General features: G+C 36.5%; 1 protein-coding gene across 1 annotated transcript in view; it reads left to right on the forward strand.

Annotated features, from left to right (window-relative positions):
• Positions 1–20,804, forward strand: part of Kiaa1328 (KIAA1328 ortholog) — a 242,815-nt gene that overhangs the window by 4,578 nt on the left and 217,433 nt on the right. The window contains 3 exon segments of the mRNA XM_051202092.1: positions 1,445–1,480; positions 2,237–2,379; positions 5,833–5,927. Of these exon segments, the coding sequence (XP_051058049.1) occupies positions 1,445–1,480; positions 2,237–2,379; positions 5,833–5,927 (274 nt within the window).

Here is a 20,804-nt window from a genome sequence, read left to right on the forward strand (position 1 = left end):
GTGGAATGTCGCTTATGAGATGTCTGTAAAAGGGGAAAGAAGGGCAGTAGTTGGAGGGGATGCAGGGTTAAGGAATTTCTTTGTCTTTTCTGAAAAGAGTAAAAAAGTAGTAGTACATCTTTAATGCTAATAGGAACACTTAATAGCAGCGATACCCTTAGGAGAAAATTGTATGTGTGTGTGTGTGTGTGTGTGTGTGTGTGTGTTTATGTGTAAGGACTCCATGGCCTTTCAGGGCATGAACACTTCTGTAGCAAGAAGGGAAGATGGGGAAGGTCTTTACAGTGTGAGTTCTTAAGGAAACAGGAAACAAATCATCAGCTGAGAGTAAGACTGGTAGAAGTGTGTGTGTCAGGATTGAATGAGGAGGAGAAGGGGAGAAACATTCGTTTGAACTTAGGAAGCTGAGTAGGGGCCCCAGTGTCTACTCAGGCTTTTCCCTCCCAGTTGTGAGTAGGCTTTTGGTGGATGATCTAGAAAATCCAGGACGTTCTTGGAGCCACCCTGCATCTATCTGTAATTAAAAGTACTGCTTTTAATTACATATTTTGTACCCTTGTCTTGGATTATTTTTCTTGTTTGTTTATTTTCAAGAACATTTCAGAAATCACACATTTATTGAGTGCCTGCTGTGTAGAAAAAGCTCTGTGTTAGTCATAGAGGATATAAGGTAAAAGAATGGTTTCTGTGGCTCAGGAGACCATACCATTTTACTTCATAGAGCTATTTTCAGATTGGTTATTGATGAATTTAGAATTGGCTTCCAAGGAACAGTAATTCCAGTTCTCCAATATGGTCAAAACTCATTCACAGTGTTTGAAGAAATTGAAAACTTATGGGTGCGTATTATCAGCCAACATCTTTTTGTAGGTATTTATTTCTTTGAGACAGGGTTTCATGTAGTAGAGACTGGCTTTGATCTCTTAATCTTCTGCCTTCTTCCCCTAAGTACTGGGATTATAGGTCTGTACCAACATACCTAGCCTACCAACCCAAATCTTAAAGTTGTGATAGATAGCACATGTGTTGTAGAAGGCTGTGAGAAACCACCCAGTAGCTCAGGCAGTGGGTGCCATCTGAGATTTTTTTGATCTTCAAAGCTAATGCCTGTCTTGGAATTATATTGTTCTTTGTGCCTAAAATAACTTTCAGCTTCTCCATGGTGTGTAACTCTTTTTTTTTGCAAAAGGAAAGCAACATAATATACAAAAGTAGTCTATTTGAGAACAAGTGTGAGGGAAAGGTTCATGGACTACCTGGCTTCTAATATTTTCTCTAAACACAAGGTTATGACTATTTAAAGTTGAACTTCTATAAAATGCTCATTTTTCTAGTTTTCTTATTAAGTTATAAATTCTCACATCAGAAGAGATGATAATTTATTACATATATACACGGGTATCTCATGATGTTTTTTTAGTATTTTCCTTCATGTGGTCCACAGTTTCTGATGAAGAGCAATCAGTAGTTTATGTTCCAGGTATGCCATCTGTGTTAAAGTTCTTGAAGCTTCCATTGTTTCTTGTAAGGAGAAAGTTAAACATTGGGGTAGTCTTGTATGTGCAATTGGATATAGAACAGTTCATTTAACATAAATTTAAACATAATTTTTAAAAAACAAATTAAAATGCAAATGTTTTTGAATATTTGACTATATCCTCTTATGATTTGAAATGTTGGCTCTTCTTAGAGTCTGCCTCAGTGAGTCAGCATTTATGATTTATAAGGTACTTCATTTATTAAAGAGAAGAGATTCTTTTTGAAAGTTTACATATCACACCTCAAAAGAAAATATGAAAAATTGATCCAGGTTAAATAAATGAGTCTGTATGTTTACCAATTGTTCAGTTGGATGAATAGTCACACAGAATCATTGAAGGTACTCAGGATGAAAACCTGCTGATTCTTGGATGTTTAATGTCATCTCAGTGTATTGTAATTTATTGTTTTTAATATGATCTACAAATGTTCATAGTATTTCATCTAACTGAATTATTGAATTTTCTTTAAAATAACCTTTATGTATTTGTACTCATGCCAGCGTGTGCACACATGCACACACACACACACACACACACACACAAGCAGACTCACAGGTTTTAAATTAAAATTTAATAAAGTATTTCTCATCAGGTCCCATAAAGTTCAGGATACCAAGAGAGGGTTAATGGGGAGTATGGGGAAGCTGAAAAGATTAAGATCAAATATTGAAGTCTTTTTAAATGAACATTCTTAGGACTCTCCTCAGAAGGAAATACAAGATCAAGACTCAAGTTGATAAATCCAAAAGTTGATGTTAAAGTTAAGACTTGCAGGGTGGCTGATGCTTCCATCACCATGGAGTCTTTAAAGGGTGCAGGAGATTCGGTAGCTGAACAGGTCAGTGATCTTTTTTTATTTGTTTGTTTGTGTGTGTGTGTGTGTGTTCCTGCAGGGGAGGGGGTGGAGGTGGTTGTGGGTACACACGTGTGTGTGTACATGTGTGAAGCCAGAAGTTAGGTACCTTCCTCATCATCTACTCTTCTACCATCCTACTTTGCTGGGTTTTTTTTTTTTTTGGTGGGGGGGCAGTGGAAGAGGGGCATCTTTTGTTTGTAACACAGGCCTCTTATTGAACTCAGAGCTCAGCCTGGTCAGGGTCTAGGAGGGATTCACCTGTCTCTGTCCTTTGCACCTCCTCTAGTTGTACAGTTACAGACAAGTGCTACTATGTGCTCATTTGAACTCAGGTCCTCATTCATGCTCGAGTAACAGGCACTTTACTGACTGAGCTGTCTCCCTGGCTTGTTAGGTTTTATACATACTGATCAATAAAGACAGTCCTTTATTGATATAATAAAAACAAAGTCCTTTAAAAGACGTTATGTTTGTATCTGTAGAAGACACAGAAATTTTTGTGGCCCTCGATAGTGCTAAGTATCAGTGTAAAATATCTGGACTTCTTGAGAGTTTTGCTTCAAAATGTATAGATGTGTTCTAAGCCTTAGCTAAGAATATGTATTATCTACTGTGTCTCAAAAGATTTACATTTTACATGTTTCCTTTTTCTGGCATTCATTAGTAAGTCAAATTCACTATTTTTATTGTTAAGTATCCTTTATGTTTTTATTTTTCAAAATTTATTAGTTGATGGCTGATACTTTTATATTAATAAAGCTTATATAAGGAAAATTGCATTATTATGACTCACTTAGAAAACACGTTTTTATTAATTTTTTTTGTTCTAGAAAAACAAAGTTTTGTTTTGTTTTTTGTCTTTTTTTTGAATCAGTGTCTCACATATACCAGGTAGGCCTTGAATTTACTATGTAACTGAGTGTGGCCTTCACCTCATGCTTTCCTTGCCTCCCTCCCCCCCCCCCGCATTCTCCCATCCCCCAAGTACTGGGATTGTAGCAAAACTCTTGCTTTTCTTTCTTTATATGTTTTTTATATTTTGTATGTGTTATATCTGTCTATGTGTGCGTATTGATGTGTATGGAGCCTGAACTTGACATTAAGTTTCTTTCTCAGTTTTTCTCTACTTCATTTATTGAGGCAGGGCATCATGTTGTACCCAGAGATGGCCAAATCCAGCTAGCCTAGCTAGCTGTTTTTCATAGGGGATCATCTGATTTTGCTTCCCAACTGCTGGGGTAAGAGGTGGCCACCATTGCCTGCCTGGTTTTTATGTGACTCCAATGACCCTAACTCTTACAATACTAGCATTGTTTGTCCCCTGACCTGCCTTTCCTGCCGACAGTTCTTGTTTTTTATAGGCCAGTGATTAGTTTTGCCCTTTTCTTTGTCTTCATAATGGTATCTGTACATTCCTTTGACACATGTCTTTTTCTGTTTGTTTAATCACAATATTTCAAATAAAATTCACTTTCTTGTAATTCTGCTATTGTTAAATTTTCTTTCCTCAATCAAAGTTGATATTAGTGTTTGTAATCTGTGGTTCATGGGCAGAATCTTCCTTCTGCTTATGCTGTGTGACTTTTTCTGGGGAGAACTGATCAATCTTCTATCATCCCAGACAAGACACTGACAACAGACTAAATTATTTCATCCCAGTCTAGCTTGGTGAATCAGTGAATTTGCTAGGATTACTTATATGAGCATGAGTGACTTCAAGGCAGCTACATCACCGAGATCTACCCTACTATGGGTGACATCTCAGAGAAGTTATACCTTGGAGGTCCCAGCTCAACTTGAAGGCAGCAACCCTCTCCTCAGAAACTGTGTCCTGGTTTTAGAATTTTGGGGAGTGATATAGCTTTCTGAGTTGCCCTTTCTGAACCTTGGAAGTTTCTGTGGAATCCTGAGACTTAGGCATCTTCCATCCCTCAAAAACAGGGCTTCATTTTGGAGGAAGCAGCTACACAGCAGCTTGTTTTGTAAATCCTTTTTTTTTTTTTCCCTTCCCAGGAATGCTCATTTTTTGAGGTATTGTCTGTGACAGCCTTTGGGAATCACACAAATACCCCCAAACATTTACTGTCAGGCTAGTTGCAGAAAAAGTTTCACAATTCCTAATGTATAATTTTGGAGACATTTTTGGTATCGATTACTGATGATTGTCTGGTAGTGAACAGGATTTGGTGGTGAACCCCAGAACAAAATGTCTATATTGATGGCGTGAGGTATAGAAATGGCAAGTTGCAGTGTTTGTGTTGGTATTAGCACTGCAGTGCACCCAGAAAGGCCATAAATGAAAGCCACTAGCTAATTATACTTCTTTCAGCTGTCATGTTGTTCCACTGGCACAGTTTTCAGTTTTATTATGTAGCTGTGATGAAACACCGACCAAAAGTAACTTGGGGAAAAAATTGTTTATTTAGCACACACTTCCAGGTCATAGTCCAAGAGGGAAGACAGAACAGGAACTTAAGCAGAAATGTCAAGCAGAATCCATGGAAGAATGCCATTTGCTGGCTTGCTCCCTGGCTAACTAACTAACTAACATGTCACCACTTATTCAGTCATTTTAACTGAGAGACTTAACTGGAAAGATGTGTCAGCATTTTAGCACTGACTGCTCTTTCAGGGGACCCTGTTTCAAATCCCAGCATCTACATCATGACTAACTATATATACATCAAGATTTGTATTAACTAGGGTTCTCTTGTGACTTCTTGACTTTCCTGACTTTTACTATGCCTCTGAAGTCGTTACCATACTGGAGAGAACCCACAGTACTACAGAAGAAGAGTAGCGTAGTGCTTCAGGGTGCAGCCTGGAACCCAGTTTGGCGCCCCATCCTGTTATGTAGCTGCTATAACCCTGAGCAATTTGTGTACTCTTAGTGACCAACTCAAACAATGCCAGCCTGACTGTACTGCTGTGAAAATGAGATAGAGTAAGTGGTAAAAATGACTATATTTTTGGCATGTGATAAACACTAGAGATAAATTCCACTTCTTAGATCTGGCCCTTCAGAATTGTCAATTTTTTGAAGCCCAACAGCTAGTGTCTCCTCTCCAGCCTTCATGTATCTTAAACAGTCTTGGAACTACAGTGTCAGAGATTTCCACTCTCTTCCATTGTTACCCTAGCATTCACCAGCGGAAAGGTAAATGTTCTCTAGTACTTAGCAGGCCTATCTTTTAGTTCTGTCTGTGTGTGCATTCTCTGTATATTCCATGATGTTGTCTGGTTTGTTATCTGTTCCCTAGCGTATTTGGAATTCATAGTAGGTTTAAGTGAAAAATATGGATAGTGATCAACTAGATAATTAATTTCTAAGAAATTTCACTTTCCATCTTTAATTTCATAAATTTCTCAAAAGAAAGTACTTGGATATTGTTTTTAGCAAAAAAATAATAATAACCAGAAGATGTTTTATTCTAGAATTTCTGCAAGGGAGGAATGAAGAGTGCATCACTGAAAGATTTATGTCTTGAAGACAAAAGACGCATTGCTAACTTAATTAAAGAACTGGCCAGGTGAGACAAAACTTACGTGGGATGCATCTATAGGTGAAACAACTCATTTTGGGGCAGAACATTGCTAATCCATTTGAGGTCTGTGGTGGCTTCAGTAAGAACCATCCCCACAGGTTCGTTGATTCAGATGCTTGGTCACCAGGGAGTTGTTGGAAGGACTAGGAGGTGTGGCCTTGTGTCAGAAGCTCCGGCCAGGCCCAGTGGTTGTATCTCTCTTCCTGCTGCCTGCAGATCTGGATGTAGAACCATGTCTATCTGTTTGCTACTGTGCTGATAATGAACTAAACCTCAGAAACTATAAGCAAACCCCAATTGAATGCTTTCCTTTTTAAGAGTTGCTCTAGTCATCGTTCTCTTAACAGCAGTAGAACACTGACTAAGACAATGGCATTATTGCCATTAGTCTTATGGAACTAGACTTACAAAAAAAAAAAAAAGATTTTGTATTATCCACATACCTGCCTTCAAATGCTTACTCCCAATGACCTAACACCTCACAAGGCCTCACCTTGTAACATTACTGCCACATCCCACTAGTAGCGTAGATTGGGAACCATCCATGTTAAAACTATAGCGGCATTGCAGGGGAGACTCACTTACACTATTCAGCTGTACTTTTGCTCTGAACTTACCATGACTCTATTAAGGTGCATCTGAACAGTGTGCCTCCATCCACTATTCTATAATACTCTAAAGGCTACTTTATATTTCCCAAAGTACTTTTATATTTATTATCACATTACTATCACATTCTTACTGAAGATGAATTATTATTAGTATAAGACTTGATAAATTTTATTTTATTCTAATATATAACTCTAGGAATCACAGAAATGAAATAAAGTAGAAGATGATCTTTTTATTTCTTAAGAAAGAATAACTTTTTATTCTGAGATAACGGTAGATTTTATTGCAGTTGTTATAAATGTTGAGAGAACTTATCCACCCTTTACCCAGTGTCCAGTGATTATAATATTTTGATTAACTAGTACAATAATATTACAACTAGAAAACTTACATTCACAGATTTAATCTGTTATGTACAGAGATCACCAGTTTTACATGTATTTATTACAAATTTGTCCAAAATCACCAGTCAAAATTCTAAGTAGTTCTGTTACAAGGATTTTTTTTGTTTTGCTTTTGGAGGTGCTGGGAATTGACTTGGGCCTTATACATGGTAGGCGAGTGGTAGACTACTTTATTTGCACTTAAAAATTTTTGCATGTGTGCACATGTATGTAGATATTCTTGGAAGCTAGATTCCCAAGACCTGTAGATGATTGTGATCCACCTAACATGAGTGCTGGGAATCAACTCCAGTGTTTGGGAAGAGCAGCAAGCACTTTTAACCTGTGATCCATCACCTCAACAGCACAGATACTTTCTTTCCTGCCTATTTCCTTAATCCCAAACTCTTGTTAATCTGTTCTGTATTGCTACAGTTGCATCTCATAAAAAAAAAAACTATATAAATTGGATCATATATTTTATGCCTTTTTTGATATCAGTTATCTTTAGTTGGTATAATTTTTTGAAGCCATTCAAATTGTATGTGTTTCAGTACTTTTTTCCCCTTTTTATTATATTCCTTTTGGTATAGAGGTGCTAAATTGATTAACTGTCCATCTGTTGGGAAACATTGTAATTCTAGTTTTTGACAGTTAGAAATGTAATTGCTATGAGCTTTTCATGTGCACATGGAAGTTTGATTTCTTTATGAATTAATATGCTTGGTTTTATAAGAAACCACATTCCAAAAAAGGTTGTTGCCTTTTATATTCCCACCAAAAATTCAATAAATTAGGTGTTCTGAATTATAGCTTCCAAATTTGTACAGTTTTAATTTTATGAGTCTCATTGGCATTTATTGATGTCTTAGTTAGTTTGTCTTTCTATAATTGCCAGTGACAGTGAACAGTATTCCTGTGTATATCTTCACTTGAAGTGGGTACATTCTTTTGGCCATATCATATCAGAATGTTTGCACTTTTTTTTTTTTTTTTTTGACTTTTGGTTGGATATGTAGTGTAAAATACTTTCTTCTCCTCTGTGACTTGTCTCATTATCTTCAGGATCTTCCATAGTCTAAAAGCTTTAACCTCAATTAGATGAATTTGTCATTTTTTTTCTTTGTAGTCATTGATACATTTGAGTAGGTTTTTGTGTTATAAGTATGTCTAAGTTGAGTTTTGTTGGTGGTGGTTTTATTGATGTCTACTTACATCAGCACCATTTATAGAAATATTTTTTTGTGTTTCTGTGAGAAATCAATAGGAGCTTATTTGTATGCTCTTCCTGGGTTCCTGTCTTGCTTTGCTCTGCCTGCCTGTCCCTCAACCTTTATTACTATACATGTACAGTATAGAAAACCTTAATACTGAGTAGAGTGACTACTCCCGCTTTTTGTTTGTCAGAAAGACCAGTGCTATTCCTTTCTGTAATAACTTTGACACAATCATGCCATTGCTGGTAAAACAAAAACAAAAAACTCCACTTACATACTAAGAGGTATTTCATTAAACTGTATATCAATTTTGAGGAAGAGCTAAAAAATCTTTGCTGTGTTATATCTTCTAATCCATTAATACATTTATTTGTTGCATTGATAACACATTAAGGAAAGAAAATATAGGAACCTCCCTTTGGATTAGTTTGACCAAGAATGACCCCCAATTTGAATTGTCACCTTCTGTCCCTGTGTCTTGTCTAACCCATAGAAAGGGGTTTTGCTCTGTGCTTATTGAACTGCACAGAAAATGTGATATGGGAAAGGAGCAAGCTGTTCTTTACAGAACTCTTTACCAGAGTTTCCAATGGAAGGGGTTACTTTACTGACTCCGTAGAATCCAAAATAAGTACTCCAACTTGCAAAAATATGTTACCAACTTATATCACAAATTGTTTCCAGTAATTATGGGATATTTTATTTAAGGTTGTTTTCAATGTTTTGGCTATTTTGGCAATGATTACAACAACACACATATACATTGTTCTGGGTTGGGGTATGGAAGACTATATAACTTAAGGTTAAAGCTATGCATTTAACTTAGGTTGTAGACACTGATTTCATAGAACATCTAAGGCACGGTAAAGTTGGTTACATTGTTCTCTTAAACTCAGGCTAAACTTAAACAGGCTGAGCCTCCAATAGGATAACAGGCCCAGTATATAGACTTAAATATCTCAGAGCATGTTATTAACTTGGCTAAGGTACTGCAAAAGTATAGTCGCTTTGGGGTCAAGAAATATTTTTAGAAAATTTACCATCACAATATGTCTTCAATTACAGATGTTTAATTTCTTCAGTAGCTGTTTTTAACTTTCAGAATGTAGATCATGTAAAAGTTTTCTCGTATTTACACTTAAATATTTAATCTTTGGGAGCAATTGCAAGTGGAACTTTGGTTTTTATGTTTTTGTTTATAGGATATAGACATGCGATTGAGCTGTGTATTTTAATCTTAATTCTAACAACTTTAGTTAATTTACTGATAAATTCTAAGGGTTTGGCTATTGATTCTTAGAATTCTTCTCTGGCTACAGTCATGCCATTTGTAAATAAGGACACACATGTTATTTTCTTTGCAGAATGTATTATTTTCCCCTTTATGGTCCTAGCTCAACTTTTCAGTGAAAATAAATAAAGAAGGTGAGGGATTATATTTTTGCAATGTTTTTTTTTTTAATTTTAATTTTAGGTGTGATGTGTTTAGTCTGCCATCAGACTTGTTGTTTTAGGTGCCTTATGGTATTGAGGACATTTCTCTCTATTTCTGGTCCTTTTTGTTACTTCTCTCTTTTTTTTTTAAGAAATGGAATTTCACTATGTTGCCCAGTCTGGCTCCAAATTCCCGAGTTTCTGCAAGACTCATTGTGCACATCACCAGTTCCTGCCCAATTCTTAGTTTTTACTCTGCTTCCATGATAGATTTTCTGTTTTTTCCATGTCAATTGGTATATAGATTTCCTTTATCCTATAATATTGTGGGTTACACTGACTGAAGTTTGCCCATTGAATTACCTTGAATACCTGTTGTAAATTTTATTTATTTTAATTATTTTAATGTGTTAAACAGCTTGATTTGATGTTTTGAACTTTTATAGCAAAGTTCACAAGAGGTATTTGTCTTAAGATTTTGCTTTTGTGCTGTGTTATTTTGGTTTGTATCATGGTGATAGTAATCCCACCATGCATATTAGCAATTTACCCCTTCTTACATTTTCTGAAAATGTAGGAAATTGGTGTTTGGTTGATTTCGATTTTACATTTTAGAGAGCCTCTCTCTCTCTCTCTCTCTCTCTCTCTCTCTCTCTCTCTCTCTCTCTCTCTCTCTCTCTCTCTGTGTGTGTGTGTGTGTGTGTGTGTGTGTGTGTGTGTGTATCAATCTGGCTGAAACTTGTGATCCTCCTGCCTTAGCCCTCTAACTGCTGGGATTGCATGCATATGCCATCAAGCCTCTTTGGAAGTGGTGTTAGTTCTTAAATGTTTGTTAGCATTCTTCAGTGAAATGGTAAGGGCCCAAAGATTTGTTTTTAAGGAACTTTTAAATTAAAATTTTTATGTATTTAATTGTTTTAAGAATATCATATTATCTGTCTATCTTGGTTAAACATTAGGAGTTCTTAGGATATTTTAAAATTAAATTTTATTTTTATTTTGTGTATGGGCATTGCCTGCATGTATGTTTTTATACCCTTGTGTGCCCATGGAGGCCAGAAGAGGTTATCAGGTCCCTGGAGAGTGCTGAGAATGATGAATAGGGTCCCCTGACAACTGTCCAGTGCACTTAACCTTGGAGCCATCTCTTGATCCAAAAAGGGAGTTTGTAATTTTTTTTTTAGAATTGTTTCGTTTCTTCCAAGTTATCAAATTTGTGAGCATAAAGTTAATAGTATATTGTCACTATTTCACCAGTGACCAGTCTCTGCAGCCCTTCATTTCTGACAGTAGTGACTGGAATCTTCTCTCTTTTATCTTTGTCAGACTCATTACTTTTATTGACTTTCCAGGGAACCAGCTTTTTGTTTGATTGATTTCCATCCCGCTCCACGTTTCTGTCCTCTATTTCATTGATTTTTTTTTTTTTATTATCTTATCTGTGTTATTTCCTTCCTTCTTAGTGCTTTGGATTTATTTTTCTCTTCTTTCCCTAACCTCTTACAGAGAACTTAGAGACCATACATATTTCTCTTAATTTAAACAGTTAGGGCTGTAAACTTTCTTCTCAGCTTGTTCACTATGCCTACATGCTTTCCTATATTTTCATTTCAGTCAGATCTGTGCATTCTTTATAATTTCCCTTGACACTTCCTGTTGTACATTTGTAGGAGTTTAATGGTTTTCCAATTTTTTTTATCAACTCCTACTTTTGTTCTATTATGGTCAAATAACTATTAGAAACCCCATTTTGATGTTTCACATTCTAGGGTGTGATGGTTCTTGATGAATGTCCAAGAGAGCTTTAAAAACACCTGTAACTCTAACTCTTAGCTTGCAGCGAGGAGCTGTTTTTCTTTGGGTGTCTTCATTTTAGTAATTTTGCATGTAACGAACATTCCATCTTTGTTGTTACTCTTTGTACTGAAGAGAAACTTTTCCTAGTTTGCTAGAACTGGTTAAGAACGCTGGCTATGCAGTCCACCAGTCCTTCTGTGTGGATATCTCCTTTTCTCTGTTTATACAGCACATCAGTCCAGGCTACTCTCTGCCTTTGTTTCCCTCTCTCCCCTCTGGTTTTCTTTTAAGTTGACCTTTCTTACTATTTCAATGTTTTCTTTCCTCTCATTAGGCCTTGACTTCATGCCAGAGCATCCCTAGGTAAGTCTATCCTCATTCACCACAGGCTCTGTAACTATGCCTTCCTGATGTTAACTGTTCTTTTACCACATACAGGGCTGCCCAGTGAGTGTTTGTCCTTCTTAGGTTCTTATGGTCTAATACCCTGTTTCAGGTTAATTAGGTATGATTACTGTGTTGATTCCGTCTTGGCTATGTTTATCAGCAAATGCCTCCAAATGCTACATAGATCTCCCATCATGCTTTGGACCTGAATCTCCATGCTAGCGTGCCACTGTCTCCTAGTTCATCTCACCTTACTTAGGTCTTAGTACAGCATATGTAGTTGGCTGTCTCTCCACAATGCTCTTCTTACCTGCCTGAGTTTCCACCTCCTACTAGATGTCTGTGTAGATAGATACTCCTTTACATTTCCCGGGGCTCTGATCCCCTGCTCTGAGCAACCTTTCTGTGCAGATGTCATCGTTATACAATTCAGATTCTGACTGTACCCAGTTGTGCTCAATATTTAAGAAGAAAATATAAAGTAAAATGAAGAGAGAGGAAGTGAAAGCTCAAACTTCATTCTGGAGATAAAAAAAATTATGTTCTTTATAAAAAAGATTTTTAGAGTAGTTGCTTATTCCTGAGAAAACTTTGCTTTACAAATTACACCATGTAAAATAAGACAAAATCTGCTGCTTTTGTGCTGTGCTTGCCTTGTCTAATATATTGTCTTTTAAAATCAATAGGCTCAATTTAATTAAATAGAGAATAATGATGAAGAATTAATAGGAAATGGTTAGGCCGAGGTTTTTAAAGTTATCTTAATTCATATCATTTCAGAAAACAGTTAGCCATGAGGGATTACAGTTACCTTGTATAAGGTCAAACCATGGAGACAAGTGCCAGAAGCATTAGGAAACTGTGTGTTTCTTTGACATATTTAAGTTGGCTTAGATGCAAAGCAGTTGCCATTGTGTAAGGAGACACCTCACTGAGATTGGTTGCCACTCACCACTGGCTTTCAGCAGAATGTTTTCAGAGGGTTGTTGAATTCAGTAGCTCTCAGCAAGCCTACAGTAAAAGCAGTGATTTGTTTGTTTGCTTGTTTTGTTTTGTTTTTTTAAGTTACAGAATAATATATAATATAAATACATAGTGTTAGCTTATTTTTCAAATATTACTTTTGAGGTTTAAAGCATCTTTACAAGACTTATTCCTAAGCCTTACATATCTCCTTTTTCTGAAATAGGGTGTTGACTTTGCTAATATTATGTGGGAAAATGTACAGCCTGTATGTGGACCTCCTGTTTAATATGTGTACTGATGCTATGTAACAAGGGCTCAGAAAGATACCCCTCAGCTCCACAGAAAAATGAAATCTCAAAATTTGCATGTAAACAGATTAACTTAGAATGTATAATATCAAATAAGGTCCCCCAACCTTGGAAAAAGAAAATCCACATATTTGCCCTCATATGCAGATTCTAGCCTATAATATGTACATGTGTGCAAATGTAACTGTTAGTCTTGTATATATGTAGAAAGCAGACAAAAAGGGAGGGATGTTAGGTGATGAGAAAGGGCAGAGTGCAGTTAAAAGACATGAATTGTGAAAGAGAGCATGAAGCCAATCGTTTTCTAATTTTAAGACTGTAATGGATTTTTAAAATTTTGTGGTAGATAAGAGCATAAAAATGAAATTGATGGTGAAAGTGTAAAGTCCAAAGCAGAGCTCCACAGCTTCAGAAGGACTTTTCCAACTGTGTGGATGTTCCCTGAGACGTAGATGTGGGTTTGGGCAAGTGCTTGTTTGAGTACATATGTTCTTGTAGCTGTGTGATGTTTTTCATTGTCAAGTTCTTTGCACTGACATGATTTTTAATTAAAAAAAAACATAAAAGGAAAGATGCATGTGAGATGTATTAGTAGTTTTAAATGGAAATATGTATGAATAAAATATATAAAATAAAAGTTATCATTTGCATAATAGGTAGAAAAGTGAATTCAGTCAAATAAAGGACAATAGTGCTGATAAAAGGATATGGACATGCATAGTGTATTAAAATCAAACCATCGTGGCACACACACTTAACCCCAACACTTGGGAGGCAGAGCTAGACAGATCTCTGAGCAAGGCCAGCCTCATTTGTAGAGTGAGACCCTGTATAGAAAATAAAAGAAAACAAATCAACTGAGGGAAAGTGTCAGAAGATTTAGAGAAATTGCATATCCCTTTCAGATGTTCAGGTGTAACAAGGTAAGGAGTTTCAGCTTTCATGTAAATCTGCTGGCATTATTCCAGGGGATGTTTGAAATTTATTTATAGAAAGGCATGATGATTAGTGCAGATAAACAAAATAAACCCCTCATTCATAGTGAATATGAGTGAGCCCCAGAGTTAGCACTCTGTGGGTGCTTCCTTTCTAATCTATATATATATATTTAGGGAACTTTCCCACAAATAATATTAGTGTACATAGGTAAATGAAAATTCTGAGGCTAATGGAGAATGAGTACAACAAAAAGAAATTACAGTGATGTGTGAATTATGTTGCTTATAGAAGAAAATACTAAGAGGATGAGTTGATATATACGTTTCAAATTTCAAGTATATTTTAGAAGGGGCTTCCTTAAGGTCTGGCATTGATTTATTTACATAAATATAAGTGTAAGTAGGGTATTGACTGAGCTTTCTCGAGAAAAATTCAGGATAGAGAGAATTCTTTTGCAGTTGCTGAATTATACAAACCTCAGGAGGTCTTTCACAGTAACATTAATGAATTGTTTGCATAGATGGTAAAAATCGCATTACTCATAGAGACCTGAACAATAAATAGCTTTGGAAAGCATTCTTGCTTATGCTTAAGGATGGTAACAATTCTCTGTATACATGTCCTTGTTTACTAGGCCCTTTAAGGTGATAACTGGTGCTGCAGACTAATACATAGATTGATTTTTCAGCTTTATTTTTGAAGGAAAGTTAAGTTTCAACATTTTAAAATAATTCTAGCCACAGTTGCAGTACTGGATAGGGACGAATTCTATTCTAGAAGATTCTGAAAACCCTTCTGTTTCCTGTCTTGCGTTGTTCCTAAGAGACTGCTTTTACAGTAACTTATGTGAGGACAAGTTCCTTTTTAAAGGCCCAGATACTCTGATTTTTCCCTGAGGACAGGTTTGCTAGTTCTACTTGACATTTCTGAGATGCAAAAACAAAACAAACAAAAAGTTCCATTAGTTTCCTATTTTAAAGTCAGTAGATCATTATTTTATTTTCTCTTTAAAAAAACATTTATTATAACCTTTAGTTAAGAATTAAGTGCACATTGCCCTACAATAAGAATATTAGAAAAATAGTGTAAAAACAAGTGTAAAAATGAACAATTATATATGTAGATAAGCATGTGCAATTACATAATTAAGTCTAATTACTTAAAGGATGTTGTTCCTCATCTTACAAAAATAAAGATGTGGAACAAATTGAAAACATAGTAGATTATAATAGAGCTGAGATTGAAGAGTAACCAGTTAGCCTAAGATCTAAGGAGACCTATGTTGCTAGGGAAAGGCAGCAGCAAACACTGGCATACCTGGACCACCTGGAAATAAGTGGAGGTTTTGGGTAAAGTATGTGGGATATTGCTGAGGGCCAACTGTGGGCAAGTAAGAGTGGGATCCCCTGGGACAGCAAAGTAGGGGAAGCTAGAACTCTTTGACGATGTTCGTTCATAGGCTCCATTTGGCAAGAAAACTGATTTCTCTTGGTGGAGGTGTTGGAAGAGAAACAATACTTGCTACAGGGGTGACAGGAAGGTTCTCTGTCTTTGTCTGTAAAACAAACCACATTTTCAGGAAGAGAGTAGGTGATGATTAAAAACCACCTAAGATGGTAGAAAAGAGGCACAAAACTGAACAGAGGGAAGAGTTACATGCTGGTCCCCAAATTGTAGTAGAAAGACAAGAATGCTTCATAGACCCAGGCTGGTCTGGCTGTTAGTATAGGCATAAACATAGTAACAACAGGCAAAATAAAACCACCAGAGCCCAGATAACCAAGTGTATAGTAGATGAAGAAGGCTGGGAAAGCTGAGTGTGTGGCAGACATTGAGAAGAAGCATCTGCTGTACCTGAAGGAGAGTTTTGCCTACAGGAATTTGATGCCTATGGTGCACTGAGGATCAAGAGTAACAACAACCCTTAAAGCAATCTGTTTGTGATGAGATTAATAGAACCTGAGCCAGGGGAAGCTCTGCTTAGTTCTGAGCATTGGAATTATATTCATTTTGTTTGTTGAGCTTTCCCAAGATAGTCAGACATCAGTAAACAATGAGGCACAGGAGAAATCAGAGAAACTTGAGAGACAGCAACAGAAGCAGATGCAGTTAGGATGCACATGCTGCTGAGCAAGCTGAGAGGAATTTAAAGCAATTGATTAGCACATTTAAAATCTGTGTTCTCTATGGGTGCCCAATGCATTACAACAAAATATGTCAGCTTAAAATTCTGATAAGTTTCTTGGAGGTTTTGCTTTTTGAAGAAATTTTAAGTCCAATCATTAATTTCTTAAACATCTTTTCTGCTTATTTTGAGATATTAACTTTAATTTTTCTAAAGCCTCAACAAACGTTTCAACTTTGGCTCTATTTCTAAAACATGTTTTACACAGTGGTATCTTTGATTTAAAATACACTTATAAGATTTGTAGAAATTCAGCCTCCCCTGTCCTCTCTCTCTCTCTCTGTGTGTGTGTGTGTGTGTGCACGTGTGCGCACGCACGCGTGCTTGTGAGCAAGCATTCACAGGCTGACAATCTTTGATATCACTAAAGTCTTTCTCTTTACAGCTTAATGGCCTTTGTTCAGTTAACTTTCTTTTCAGCCGGTTTACCGTAAGAATCAAGAAGCATGACAACACCTTCAGCATTTACTTATTTCTTGGCTTCCATCGGAATTAGAAACAGCATAAAAGAAATCAATGTCTTTTGTAACCTAATCTTAGGTGTGACATTTATGATTTAGCCCTAACCTAGCAACAAAACATGAGTCCCAGGATGGAGGAGTCCCTGAGTTATATATACAAACTTGAATTCATCATAGTAACATTGTTTCTATAAATAGCTTATTTTAATATATTTTCTTGGATCTCTTAATGTTTCTTATAGAGTAATGTCACTTGTACATAAAAACTTTGTTTCTTTATGATCTGTATATATTTTCTTTTCTTATATTGCCCTCTGGACATTTCTAATAGAGAGTGTTGTAGTTGACAGTCTTGTCTCGTTCCAGAAGTACAAGGACAGAAACAAATTGTTCTATTTGTTCATAAGTATGATAAGTATAAGGAGTCTTTCATAGATGCTATTTATTGAGTTGGAGGAATAGTTCTTTTAGCGCTCATGTTACTGAGTTTTTTTTTTTTAATATAGAAGATTGGCTTTAACAATTGCTTTTCCTATACTTATAGATTAGCATATAAAGTTTCATATTTGTTTATGTGGATTAATTTCTTTTAAACTTTTATTTATGCATATGTGTATCTATGTATGTGTGCAATATAAGTTTCGACGGAGGCATCGAATCTTTGAGATCTAAAGCAGTGGTTTTCAAATCCTTCTTATATGGTTCCTCATGTTGTGGTGACCCCCAACCATATAAGTATTTCTTTGCTACTTTGTAACCATAATTTTGCTATTATTACTATGAATAGTAATGTAAATATCTGATATGCAGAATATCTAATATGAGAAGCCCAAAGGGATTGAGACTCACAGGTTGAGAACCACTGATCTAGAGTCTCATTTGTGAGCTAGGAACTGAAGTAGGTTCTTCTGAAAAAGCAGCAAGCACTCTAACTGCTGAGCCCTCTATCCAGCTCTTTATTTTTCCATAGATGGTCTCATGTAGTTCAGACTGGCTTGAAACTCACTCTATAGCTAAGAATAACCTAAAAACTGCTGATATCTTTCTGTCGACTGTTGTTATTATTGTACAGAGTTTTTCTCTTTATTTGTAGGTTTTTAAAGGATCTTAATAAGTATGACAACTATGAATAAATACAATTTTAATTTCTTTTTATAATGTGTATCTTTATACTTCTAAAACTAATTTTTAAATTAATTTCATAGAGGAATACTGTGGCTTCTTCGCTTCTATCCCCACAACTTCTCCTATGTCCCCCCATTTGCTCTCAAACTCCTGATCTTTTCTTTATTAATGTTACATACACACATACATGCACACACACACATGCATATATACATACATACATATACATTCATTAAGTGTTGATTGTATGTATATTTGTTTAAGGCTGAACACTTGGGATCAGATAACCAAATAGGGCCTCCTCCTCAGAGAAGACTAATTCTCTATCTTTCCGCACCCACTAATTAATTGCTTGTAGCTTGTCATCTAGGGCTTGACCTTGTAAGATTTACCCCATCCTTGTTAGCACAACAGCTGGTGTTGTTATTGTTTATATCTTTTTAGGCAGCCATTTTATGGAGATTTCATGGGTACATTTCACTATTATATCTATAAGACAAGTCTTGCTGCAGAAGTTCTGGTCTTCTGGCTCCCACAGTTTTCCCCTCCCTCTCCTACAATGTTCCCTCCCTGAATCCTATGTGTAGGGATTGTGTTGTAGAAGTATTGGTTGCAGTTGAGCATCCCCACAGTGAGTAGTGCTCTCCATTTTGATTAGTTGTGGCTTTCTGTAATGGTCTCTATCTGCTCTAAAAATATCTTCTTTAATGATGGGTGAGAGACATATTTTATCTGTGTGTGTAAATATAAATATTTAGAATGCAGTAGGTAATTATACTGATTTATTAAAGTGGTAGTAGCAGAATCTTCTCTAGGATTCATAAGCTTCCTTTCCATCTACAGGTAGTTGGCTGGATTTATGGTCCTATGTATGAATGTCCTATCATTGAACTGGTCATTAGTCCAAGGAGATGTCTGTTGGTTACCCACAATAATTAATTAACACTACTACATCTTTGGGGATACCTTTCCATAGTGGTGTAAGTGTGTGGTGTCTGCAGCATTAAGTTCTAGAGGACAAGCAAGTGGAAGAGTGATAGCCTATATTTGGGGAGTTTCCCCTGATCAATAACTCAAAAGGAAATTTTCAACTTTTACCCCAGGGTTCTTGGTAGATAGTTTGTGGTTCTTGGGGGAGCATTAACACTCCAACTGGTGTAAATTCATTTAAACTAATGTGTGTGTGTGTGTGTAGTAGATGTGAATTTGTAACTAATCATAAAATAATGTTTTCCTATGGCTTTCAAACAACCTCATTGTTATGTTCCCTTTTTCCTCACCTCTATAATGCCCTCCTTCCCGCCCTACTTAAAGTGCCCCACCCATTATTTTTTCATTGTTCTCCAACACAGCACCTGTCCTCCTCTCTCACTCTCCATTCCTCCCACCACTGTGGTCTCTGTATTTCCCTGGTTCTGTGTTTAGTCCATCTAAAGATTTAGATCTAAGATCCACAAATAAGGAAGGACATGCAGCATTTGTCTTTCTGGGTCTGGGTTACCTTTACTCAGTATGATATTTTTTAGTTCCAACCACTTACCTGAGAATTTCATGATTTTTTTTTTTTTTCTTTCTACCTGAATACTATTGGGAATGTGTACCATATTTTCATTATCTAGTCATCATCATTTGCAGGACATTTAGGCTGTTTCTGGTTCTTAGAGCTATTGTGAATGCAGTGGCAGTAAACATGGCTGAGCAAGTATCTGTGGAGTAAGTTGTGAAGTCCTTTGATAAATCTACTTTTAGAATTTTGAGACTCCTCTGATTTCCATAATTGCTATATCAATTTGCAATCCCACCAATGATAAATGAGAGTCTTCCTTTCCATACATTTCACCAACATTTGTTAATCTTAGCAACTCTGACTGGGATAATATGAAATCTCAAAGTAGTTTTAATTTGCATTTATTTCATTGCTAAAGATGTTGAACACTTTGAAATTAATAGTCCTTAGCCATTTTAATTACTTTTTATTTAAAAAGTTATTTATTTTTCATTGTACTTACCAGCCCCAGTTCCCTCTCTCCCTCCACTTCTCTCCCCCTCCCATTGTAATCCCCCCCCCCCATGGCAGGCTTACTTAAGAGGAAAACTCCACCCACCAACTTCCTCTTTCTCTTTTCCTCTGTTCCTCTGAAAAGGCAAATAGTACTTTTCCTGTCCCCCCCCCCCGACTCTCTCTCCCTCTCTCCTCCTCTCTCCCTCTTTCTTTTCTCTTCCCCCTCTCACTTTCCTTTCCCCCAATTAAACTTTCCACTTTAATTCTGTCTGCCTGGCATGTTTGTTCCTCACACACCATGGGATCCATATTATAACAGCCTACACTCCCCACCCCCCACAGTCACTCCTCATGAGGAATAAGGCCTTCCTTGGAGAGTCAACAAAGTCTGGCATACCAAGTTGAGGCAAGCCCAATCCCAAGCCCCTCCATATATCAAGATAGAGCAAAAAAGCCAGTTCATACCCCTGGAATAGGTCCTGGTGCCACTGCCAGAACCCTCCCCCACAACAGATCAAGTCACATAACTGTCACCCACATTCAGAGGGTCTAGTTAAGTCTCATGCAGGTTCCCCAGCTGTCAGTTCATAATCCATGAGCTCCCACTAGCTTGGGTTAACTGTGTCTGTGGTTTTCCCAATCATGGTCTTGACCCTAGTTGAGATACCGTCTTACACCTGTCAAAATGGCTAAGATCAAAAACACTGGTGACAGCTTATGCTGGAAAGGATGTAAAGTAAGGGGAATACTCCTCCACTGCTGGTGGGAGTGCAAATTTTTAGAGCCACTTTGGAAATCTGTATGGCATTTTCTCAGAAAATTGGGAATCTATCTACCTCAAAATCTAGCAATACCATTCTTGGACATATGCACAATCATACCACAAAGACATTTGCTCAACTATGTTCATAGCAGCATAATTTATTTAGTTTTTTTTTTTTAAATCATGTTGCTGTTTGCAAACTGAGTGTTCTTTTCTCTTGGGAAGTATACTATGAAAATGTTCTTTCTCCAAAGGGAGAAATGATGTAATTATGTAATAATCT

Source organism: Phodopus roborovskii, unplaced genomic scaffold, assembly GCF_943737965.1.
Source record: "Phodopus roborovskii unplaced genomic scaffold, PHOROB, whole genome shotgun sequence".
Classification (NCBI taxonomy): Eukaryota; Metazoa; Chordata; class Mammalia; order Rodentia; family Cricetidae; genus Phodopus; species Phodopus roborovskii.